This window comes from Urocampus carinirostris, chromosome 11 (genome assembly GCF_059441175.1).
Source record: "Urocampus carinirostris isolate Australia breed hairy pipefish chromosome 11, RoL_Ucar_1.0, whole genome shotgun sequence".
Taxonomy (NCBI): Eukaryota; Metazoa; Chordata; class Actinopteri; order Syngnathiformes; family Syngnathidae; genus Urocampus; species Urocampus carinirostris.
Genome location: NC_142359.1, coordinates 34,513,801 through 34,525,000, shown reverse-complemented (window position 1 = coordinate 34,525,000; position 11,200 = coordinate 34,513,801). Strand labels below are relative to the sequence as shown.

Sequence of the window (11,200 nt, the reverse complement as noted above, 5' to 3'; positions counted from 1 at the left end):
ATGTCATTATAGAAAGTATAAAGCTTTGAATCGTTACTGTCTTTACTTAGATCTTCGCTTTTCTCATCATACTGCGCATATACGGTTTTAAGAGATTGTTAATTATTAATTTTACAATTCTAACCATTTTAACATAGTTAGAAATAAAGCAGCCGAGTCCTGCCATGGCCGGGCATTATACCGGCGGGCGGAGACGTAACTGCGTAAGATTCTTGCTCAAAGATGTTGTGGCAATTTCGGAGGGAATGTCTAGGCTGGATTTTATTAACAAGTTTGTTGAAAAGATTCTGAAGTTTAAAAAGGAGGAGGTACATGCTGTCATAAAAATGCCTTCTGGCAAGGGCTTTGATGTAAGTTTTGAAACGGCGGCTCTTTATCAAGAGTTTTGGAATCGCTTTGAGGGAGTGAGGCCCCAGTTTTCTGGATTTACTGTGGAGAAGCTGACTGATAATGGTAACAAGATTGTCATTGTCAGAATGTTTAATGAAGTAGTCAGTGCTGATGACGTCTGTTATTGGTTTAGTAGATACTGCTCAGTAAAAGGCCAGGCTATGAAGGTGAGGGGTGAGAAAGGCTATTGGACTGGTGCCTGGAGGGTACCCGTCCAACTACGGCAAGATCCTCAGGGCTTTCAGGGACTGAAACAACTCCCGTCGACTATATTCCTGGGGGAAAACCGTGGCTTTATCCACTATCAAGGGCAACCGAAACTCTGTCGCAAATGTGGTGAGCATGGGCATCTGGCTGAGGTATGTGATCGAATTTTTTGGGGAAAATGCAGAACAATTGGACATTCCTTGGAGGAATGTATCAATAGCAGAAAATGCAATCTCTGTGGAGAAACTAATCACCTCAATCGGCTTTCTTCTAAATCTCTTCTCTTTGTTCCCGGTGTTTTCACCACTCCCAATTTTGTCTTACTTTTACCCCTCTTTCCAGTGCCCGTATGGGTTTTTGGAGAGTCGTTCGCCTTTTCGATTTGTTTGTCTTCTCCAAATCCCGGCAATGGCGTAGCAAACAAATTTGCTAATTTGGACTCTTATCCAGGCCCTTCCTGATTAATATGTGTTTTTGGAGTGTCAGTTGCCTTTTCTATTTGTTTGTCATGTCCAAATTCAGGTATTTTATGAGAAATCGAATTAGAATTTCCAGGTTCTTCCTGATTCAAATTTGATTCTCTGGTCTCTCCTCCAGGGGTTTTGGTAAGGACATCTGTTTTTTCAATTTGTTTGTCTTGTCCATTTTCTTTGTGCATTTCTTGATCAAATTCATTGGGTATTTCCATAACTTTATTCATTTCCTGTTCATCTTCATTGGGTATTTCCATAACTTTATTCATTTCTTGTTCATTTTCATTTTGTATTTCCATAACTTTATTAATTTCATTGTCTTTGTTATCTTTATTTATTTCATTGTCTTTGTTACATTTATTCATTTCATTATCTATGTTGTCTGACATCATATCATTGTCTTTGTTGTCTTTGTTAACTGCCTTGCGGGACTCAAACTGTGACGGCATAGGTAGTTACAATCGTGGAACTTAAATGTGATGATTGATTAGAGGACATCCAGTCGCATATGCTAGGCCATCAACCACTAATCGTGGGAGGATATTTTAATTGCATCCTAAGTAGGAAGGATAGAAAGAGGACCGATGAGGAGTTTAAAGTAGATAAAACATCAACTTTATTACAAGACATGTGCCGGACATTTAAACTGGTGGACTGTTTCAGATCCATACATCCAGGAGAGGAGGGCTTCACCTGGTTCAGTAGTGACAATGCCAGAGCCTCTCGAATAGACTACATATTTACAAGGGGTTTAGCACAGAGTGACGCAAGATTAATTCCTGTTTTTTTTTCGGATCACTTGCTACTGTCCTGCTCTCTCTCATTTCCTTCAGGTATGACTGTTGGGAAGGGTTTGTGGAAGTTAAACTGCTCCCTGCTGGAGGATGAGGCTCTAGCCGCACAATACAGGGAGCTGTACAAAGACTGGCAGACCCTTCAAGACTCGTATGATTCACGAGCACAATGGTGGGAAATGACAAAGAAACGAACACAGACCTTTTTTATAAATGCAGGGAAAAACAAGAAACTTAAAGAGATGAAACGCATGTCGGGACTACAAAGAAGACTTCAACGCTATTTCATCCTAACAGAAAAGGGGATGGACTTTAATGATGAAATCAAAGAGACCAAACAAGAACTAAACGCTTTGGTGGAAATAAAGAGCAAAGGCATCATAATAAGAAGCAGAGAAAGAGAAATAGAAGAAGGGGAAAAATGTACACGCTATTTAAAAAAAAAAAATATGAGCAAAAATGAGGGGCTTTTTAAACTTAAACGAAAACGGGCAAATAACAAAGGAAAGTAGTGAAATAACCATATTGGTCGAAGACTACTACAAAAAAATATTTGAAAAGAAAGAAACACATGAGAATGAAATGGGGCATGTATTAGATCATATTTCAAGATCAGTGCGTCAAGACCCCTTTTTAACATCGGACTTTACCCAAGACCAACTGAATGATTGCATAAAGACTATGAAAAAAGGCAAATCACCCGGGGAGGACGGACTCAACCTCGAATTTTACCGGACTTTTTGGGATATTTTAGCACCAGATCTGATTACTGTTTTTAGCGAATTTTCCAGTCGAGACAATATGCCAGAAAGTTTCAGAATAGGGATAGTTACTCTATTGCACAAAAAAGGAGACAAAATTGACTTAAAAAACTGGCGACCCATAACGCTTTTAAACGTGGACTGTAAAATTTTCAGCAAGCTTCTAGCAACACGAATGTCTGTAGTCTTCGGTGACTTGGTTGATCCAGACCAAACCTGTGCCATCGTGGGAAGGAAGATCAGCGACAGTCTCATGCTGATCCGTGACACCATTTGTTATGCGAGAGACAGAAACATGCGACTAGCGGTCCTAAACCTAGACTTTGAAAAAGCCTTTGATCGAGTCTCGCACCAATACCTCTTCAGGGTATTGCAAAAATGTGGTTTTCCCCAAAAATACATCAAGTGGGTAGGACTGCTATACCGAGACATCTACAGCAAATTCATGATTAACGGGAATTTATCGGAAGCAATCGAGATCAACTGCGGTGTACGTCAAGGTTGCCCTATGTCTCCCCTTCTCTATGTTCTTTGCATTTAACCTTTGGCACAAATGTTAAAAAAAGATAGATTTGTCAAAGGGATCAATATCCCAGGAAGTGGGGGACAAATTACCAAGTGTGTTTTGTACATGGATGATTTCAGTATTTTATGTACTGACCGCACATCTGTTGGAAGAGCCCTTGACTTGACTGACCTGTTTGGGAGGGCGTCTGGGTCAAGGCTAAATAGAGAAAAATCACAAGTGAAGTTTTATGGAATGTTGAAAGAGACAGAAAAGGCAGGACTCCCGCTGACGGTGTTAAAGACAGACCAGAAAATCCCAGGGATAAAATTCAATGCGGGTGGAGGAGGTGAGACCAACTGGGATGACGTGACAAGGAAAGTTAAGCAAAGACTTGTTTTTTGGTCACTAAGAAAACTGACAATAGAGGGGAAGGTCCTAATCATCAAAGCGATCATCCTCCCAATGCTTTTGTCAATCAGTTTGGTTTTTATTCCCAAAAGAAACTTGCTGTTACAACTGGACCAAGCCATCTTTCGCTTTGTCTGGGGCTCAAAGTGGGAAAGGATAAAAAGAGATACAATGAAAAAGAAAAAGGAAAAAGGGGGGAAAGGAGTGCCTGACCTCCAGCTTTTCCTGGGAAGCAAATATGTCTCTCTCCACTTCCAAAACGCTGTGGGCCTACCCAACAACCCCAAAAGTCAAGCGATGACCCGGTTTTGGATGGGCTCATATTTGCGGAAGCTAAAGCTTGTACCAAACAATCGTTTGATTCCAGTTTCATTTAACTTGCCACCAACACATCTCTTTATTCTGGATTTTTTAAAGAAGTTTGATTTGGAAACACAAGAATGTCACACTTTACAAAACCACAGGGCCCTTATTGCTATTGTGCAAGAGCGAGCAACAGTAAGCCCTGTGCGGGGGCTTGCGTTTGGCGAACCTACAACGGTTTGGAGCAACGTGAATCATCCTGCCCTCCCAAACAGACTACGAGACTTGTCATGGATGGTGGCTCATGAAGGTCTCCCAGTCATAGCCGTAATGCACCACCGAGGAATGTCAGCGACTTCGACGTGCCCTCGACCTGGCTGTGGCGCCCAGGAGTCTGTGAGGCACCTTTTTTGTGAGTGCAGCGCTGCCGAGGTCTTGTGGACAATGGTCGACCAACTAGGAAAGTTCCCGGACTTGCCAGCAGGGAAGGTCCCTGATGCACAGTACGTGCTTTACGGGGTGAGTCGGTCGAGGAGGTCTCGGAACGACTTTGCCAGGGACTGGCTCACTCTCGCCGCCATCAAGGACGCCATCTGGACCTCCAGAAACCTGCTGGTATGAAGGTGCAGGCAGATCCCCCCCCGTGGCTGTGCTCCAAATGGGTGCAGATACCATACAATCTGCGAGTGGCGGGCCTAGGACGCAGCCATAAAGAAGACTCGTCTGCACCCACCCGGAGGGGGGAACCGGAGCTACACTGTGGGAGTCCCGGCAGCAACGGCCTGGGTTGTGGAACCCAGAAGGGAGAGGACCCACACAGAAGGGGAGAGGACCCACACAGAGGACTGGAAGAATGCTGCTTTGGAGGGTGGGATGGCAGAGCTATGCCCTTGCACAATAGTATTGCCTTATTGCCTTTTACACGCTGGTTAACTACTGTTAAAAGAAAATAACTCTGAAATTGTTTAATTGATGTTGAAAATGTCAGGAAAAAATGTTAAAACGTCATATCGTCACGTCATGTTGTCAGATATAAAAAAATTGTGAATATGCTTGATGGCTGTTGAGATTGTCGTGTTTGTTTTGCTGCTGTTGGTGTCGGCAGATTTGTTCAGACCGAGGACAATTGACTTTGGCCTGGACGGATCTATCGACACTAACAAAGATGTTATATAATGAAATTGTGAATATGCTTGATTGCTAATAAGATTTTCGAGAAGGGTTGTTCAAACCTCACATTGTGTTTGCTGTTAAAAACGTCATATTGGAATATAATAATGTGAATGTGCTTATTGCTGTTGAGATTGTCATGATTGTTTTCTGTTATTAGTGTCAATAAATTTGTTCAAACAAAAAAAAAATGTTCAAACCAAAAAAAAACAAAAAACTTAAACGCTTTACAGCCTCCATACTTTTTTTGGTTTGAACAAATTTATTGACACTAATAACAGAAAACAATCTAGACAATCTCAACAGCAATCAAGCACATTCACAATATTATATTTCAATATGACGTTTAACAGCAAACACAATGTGAGGTTTGAACAACCCTTCTCGAAAATCTTAATAGCAATCAAGCGTATTCACAATTTTGTTATATAACATCTTTGTTAGTGTCAATTGATCCGTCCAGGCCAAAGTCGATTTTTGTTTTTTTTTTTTTGTTCTGAACAAATCCACCGACACCAACAGCAGCAAAACAAACACGACAATCTCAACAACCATCAAGCATAATCACAATTTTGTTATATCTGACAATATAACGTGACGATATGACGTTTTAACACTTTTTCCTGACATTTTCAACATCAATTAAACAATTTCAGAGTTATTATCTTTTAATAGTAGTTAACCAAAGTGTAAAGGGCAAAACTATTGTGCAAGGGCATAGCTCTGCCATCCCACCCTCCCAAGCAGCATCCTCCAGTCCTCTTTGTGGGTCCTCTCCCTTCTTACTTCTACTTTCCAAAACCCAGGCCGTTGCTGCCGGGACCCCCACAGTGTAGCCCCGGTTCCCCACTCCGGGTGGGTGCAGACAATTCTTCTTTATGGCTGCGTCCTAGGCCCGCCGCTCACAGATTGTATGGTATCTGCAGCCATTTGGAGCACAGCCACGGGGGGGATCTGCCTGCACCTCCATACCAGCAGGTTTCTAGAGGTCCAGATGGCGTCCTTGATGGCGGCGAGAGTGAGCCAATCCCTGGCAAAGTCGTTCCGAGACCTCCTCGACCGACTCACCCTGTAAAGCACGTACTGTGCATCAGGGACCTCCCCTGCTGGCAAGTCCGGAAATTTTCCTAGGTGGTCGGCCATTGTCCACAAGTCCTCTGCAGCGCTGCACTCACAAAAAAGGTGCCTCACCGACTCCTGGGCGCCACAGCCAGGTCGAGGGCACGTCGAAGTCGCTGACAATCCTCGGTGGTGCATTACGGCTCTGACTGGGAGAACCTCATGAGCCACCATCCATGACAAGTCTCATAGTCTGTTTGGGAGGGCAGGATGATTCACGTTGCTCCAAACAGTTGTAGGTTCGCCAAACGCAAGCCCCCACACAGGACTTACTGTTGCTCGCTCTTGCACAATAGCAATAAGGGCCCTGTGGTTTTGTAAAGTGTGACTTTCTTGTGTTTCTAAATCAAACTTCTTTAAAAAATCCCGAATAAAGAGATGTGTTGGTGGCAAGTTAAATGAAACTGGAATCAAACGATTGTTTGGTACAAGCTTTACCTTCCGCAAATATGAGCCCAACCAGAACCGGGTCATCGCTTGACTTTTCGGGTTGTTTGGTGGGCCCACAGCGTTTTGGAAGTGGAGAGAGACATATTTGCTTCCCAGGAAAAGCTGTAGGTCAGGCACTCCTTTCCCCCCTTTTTCCTTTTTCTTTTTCATTGTATCTCTTTTTATCCTTTCCCACTTTGAGCCCCAGACAAAGCGAAAGATGGCTCGGTCCAGTTGTAACAGCACGTTTCTTTTGGGCATAAAAACTAAACTGATTGATAAAAGCAGTGGGAGGATGATCGCTTTGATGATTAGGACCTTCCCCTCTATTGTCAGTTTTCTTAGTGACCAAAAAAAAAGTCTTTGCTTAACTTTCCTTGTCACGTCATCCCAGTTGGTCTCACCTCTTCCATCTGCATTAAATTTTATCCCTAGGATTTTCTGGTCTGTCCTTAACACCGTCAGTGGGAGTCCTGCCTTTTCTGTCTCTTTCCACGTTCCATAAAACTTCACTTGTGATTTTTCTCTATTTAGCCTTGACCCAGACGCCCTCCCAAACAGGTCAGTCAAGTCAAGGGCTCTTCCAACAGATGCGCGGTCAGTACATAAAATATTGAAATCATCCATGTACAAAACACACTTGGTAATTTGTCCCCCACTTCCTGGGATATTGTGATCCCTTCGACAAATCTATCTTTTCTTAACATTTGTGCCAAAGGTTCAATGCAAAGAACATAGAGAAGTGGAGACATAGGGCAACCTTGACGCACACCGCAGTTGATCTCGATTGCTTCTGATAAATTCCCGTTAATCATGAATTTGCTGTAGATGTCTCGGTATAGCAGTCCTACCCACTTGATGTATTTTGGGGGAAAACCACATTTTTGTAATACCCTGAAGAGGTATTGGTGCGAGACTCGATCAAAAGCCTTTTCAAAGTCTAGGTTTAGGACCGCTAGTCGCATGTTTCTGTCTCTCGCATAACAAATGGTGTCATGGATCAGCATGAGACTGTCGCTGATCTTCCTTCCCACGATGGCACAGGTTTGGTCTGGATCAACCAAGTCTCCCAAGACTACAGACATTCGTGTTGCTAGAACCTTGCTGAAAATTTTACAGTCCACGTTTAAAAGCGTTATGGGTCGCCAGTTTTTTAAGTCAATTTTGTCTCCTTTTTTGTGCAATAGAGTAACCATCCCTATTCTGAAACTGTCTGGCATGTTGTCTCGACTGGAAAATTCGTTAAAAACAGTAATCAGATCTGGTGCTAAAATATCCCAAAAAGTCCGGTAAAATTCGAGGTTGAGCCCGTCCTCCTAGGGTGATTTGCCTTTTTTCATAGTCTTTATGCAATTATTCAGTTGGTCTTGGGTTAAGTCCGATGTTAAAAAGGGGTCTTGACGCACTGATCTTGAAATATGATCTAATACATGCCCCATTTCATTCTCATGTGTTTCTTTCTTTTCATATAATTTTTTGTAGTAGTCTTCGACTAATTTGTTTATTTCACTTTCCTTTGTTATTTGCCCGTTTTCGTTTTGAAGTTTAAAAAGCCCCTCACTTTTGCTCATAATTTTTTTTAAAAAGTAGCGTGTACATTTTTCCCCTTCTTCTATTTCTCTTTCTCTGCTTCTTATGATGCCTTTGCTCTTTATTTCCTCCAAAGCGTTTAGTTCTTGTTTGGTCTCTTTCATTTCAGTATTAAAGTCCATCCCCTTTTCTGTTAGGATGAAATAGCGTTGGAGTCTTCTTTGTAGTCCCGACATGTGGTTCATCTCTTTAAGTTTCATGTTTTTCCCTGCATTTTTAAAAAAGGTCTGTGTTCGTAAAATATGTTAAGTCAATATTTTCAACTTTCTACAAGGTATACAGGTTGCAAATGCTCTGTGCTTTACTTACTTATTAGACACAAAGTTTACAGTCAAGGTGTCACACCAAAATACCCTTTTTGGCTGTACGTCGCTGTGGAATCATTTATAAGGAAGCTCGTTTTTTTAATTGTTAAAATGTAGGTTTAATGTTATGACACTTTATACTGAAAACCCACAGAACAAACTGTAAACACGGAGAAATGTCAGCCCAGCATACAGAGAAATTTCATTGGTTGAGTGGTAGGGGTTGGCAGAGCTCTCCACACAGCTCACTTCTCTCTGCCCAGTGCCTTCAACACAGAAGGTAAATACGTCAGTATTTTGTGACATTTTTACAAAAGAACTCTGCTTGCACCCAGTTTTGAAACCATTATTCTTTGAAAAAAATGAGGGTCAAATGGAGCCTCAACGATATTAAGTATTTGAAGGAGGGAGACATATGATGCGGTATATTTTTTGATATGGAACACAGTCTGGCATTATTGTTATTTCATAGATTTTATCAAATCATGTAACGTCACGCAGTGAAATAAAATGCGTTACTAATAAAACAATTTCTGGTGAGCGGGTTCAACGGTTTTGTTGAAATTTGTCCTAAAATATATAGTATTGCTCTCTCTCTCAAAAAAGAAGAAAAGTTTGCTATTATGGCTCTTTTTGTCAAAAAGGTTCAAGATCCTTAGAGCAAATGTTCTTGTGGATGACCCATGCGGATATGTTGGATATGTTCCATCAGTGGTCTGGGTTGACAGATGATGTCATGATTAAAGCTAATCCTCTTTCTTGACTTGTTTTGCTTCATTGCACTCCTGCGCCTGCATTCACTGACCAGCCCTCATCATCATTTTTTTTAATCCAGGTCAAAGTGTTTCTCTCATCTCCTCCATTGGGTATTCAAGGCGAAACTGGATCGGTAATGGTGATGGCCAGGCTGTGATACGGAGATCTGCTCGTTCCCAGGCAGGATCATGGCAGAGGCCTCTGCCGCTACAGTGAGGAAGAAGAGTAAGTGTTGACCACTATGCTATCCCTTGGGCACGTTTTATCAAGTAAAAAGTAATTCGGCTGTAGTCGCTTGCTTGTAGCTATTGACCCCTTTCTAGCCTACTCCATAACCAGATCACCACAGGCTGTGTTACGCATTGTTGACCCAAAACATTCGGTGTAACAGTACACGTTCGAATGAAGCGAGAGAAGATTTTTATGTTGAGGTGCATTTTTTTTTAGATTCTCAATTTACAAAAACACATACCCAACTGTTGTTTGTTTGGCTGCACAAGCACAATTTCTTTGAGACATCTGTATCTGCAAGCCATTAAAATATCTGTATGGACCACAGACATCATTAGGAATGCCTTTTTTTGCGGTGCCAATTTTATACTTGGTAATTTATAGTGGCAATCTGGTTTATATTTACTACAGTATATTCTAAATGTGTAAGTACGGTAGGTGTCGGGGAAATGCCAAGTCTTTGCTACCAATACCCACTATAGAATATAAGTTTGCTACTACTGGTACTAGATGGTAGATCTTTTACTTTAATAAAAATAATGATTATAATAACAATTATTAATTACATTAATTAAATTGTAATTCATGTATATTTGATTTGATAGAGTCCTAATAAAAATAATAATAAATTTGTTATAAATTAAATAATACTAACTCTTGATTAATTGTCGATATTATCATTATTGATCCTACCAACACTAACAATGTATCAGACATAGGTGCAAGCCAAGGAAATTCAATTCTTCTAAAGTCTAACTTATGTGCGAATTAAGCTACTGTAAATATGAACTGGTCATCTGAGCCACTATTTTCGTCCACCTAACTTGTTGTCCTAAAAACGTATTTTACTCATTACTAACACGTTATGGACCGGCGTTGTAGATAAGGCAAAAAAGTCACACTCAAGAGCTCTACAACAAGATTCGTACAATCTATTTGTAGCGCCGTCAAAGGAACTTTTTTTTTCTTTGATAACTAAAATAAAGTTGCTATTTTGCTGCTTTCCTATATTTTGTGCTTATTTGAGATGTTAATATCTAAGAGCCTTTTCTGTCAATTACCTGGTATAAACCGACATGAATTCCGCCATTCTGCCTTAACATTGCGCATATAGCTTGGCTTTGTCACACTTGTTTTATAAACACACAAAGGGATCTATAGAATGAATGCAGTCTCTCCAGGCAGCACCATTGGTCTGGCCGGATTAGAGGCAGCTGTTGAGTGGGCCTCCGCTTAATAAAGCCCACCTGAGTCTGTGCACATGCGTCTGTCCTGTTTTATTGGTATCAGCACCAATCTATGATGTTGTCATCAAATCGTTAATTTTTCGTCTCACTTTGTAGACTAAGTCTGTTACAGTGATCTTTTTCAACATCAGGTGATTTCTTGGCCTGCATCTAATGTTGTTACATCTGTTGGTAAGATCTTAAACTCGGCGTGAGCCCGAACTGAAATTTTGGTCAGGTCAGGCCTTAAATGTCACTCATTATGTCCGGGTTTATACCATGCTTCTCTACTGCTTATTTATTTATTTTTTAACCACCCGTCATTGTTCTTTGTTTCCTTTCCTATTTGGCGGATCCGCGCTATGGATTCCGTCTCCTTTTTGCGCAAGGCACCCTGCGTCTACCTGTTTGAGGACCACTTGATCTTACCTTCGCCTCCAATACATTGATTGCTAAGGCATGGATTCCTTTAGTGTCTAATATTATTAATGGCCCCATTACCGAAAAACAGTAAACAGTTACTAGTTACT

At 41.3% G+C, this 11,200-nt stretch overlaps 1 protein-coding gene across 9 annotated transcripts in view; it reads left to right on the top strand.

The window, feature by feature from the left end:
• The window catches only part of adisspb (adipose secreted signaling protein b), a 28,973-nt gene that overhangs the window by 10,067 nt on the left and 7,706 nt on the right, over positions 1-11,200 (top strand). For 3 of the 9 annotated variants that reach the window (XM_088348627.1, XM_088348619.1, XM_088348626.1), the window contains exon 2: positions 9,293-9,438. In XM_088348627.1, coding sequence (XP_088204753.1) covers positions 9,402-9,438 — 37 coding nt within the window. In that variant the 5' untranslated portion in view covers positions 9,293-9,401. Of the gene's footprint in view, positions 1-20; positions 454-523; positions 750-1,903; positions 2,037-8,302; positions 8,738-9,292; positions 9,439-11,200 lie in introns of those variants that run through there. The other 6 variants (XM_088348623.1, XM_088348620.1, XM_088348622.1 and 3 more) reach the window with 6 other exon arrangements.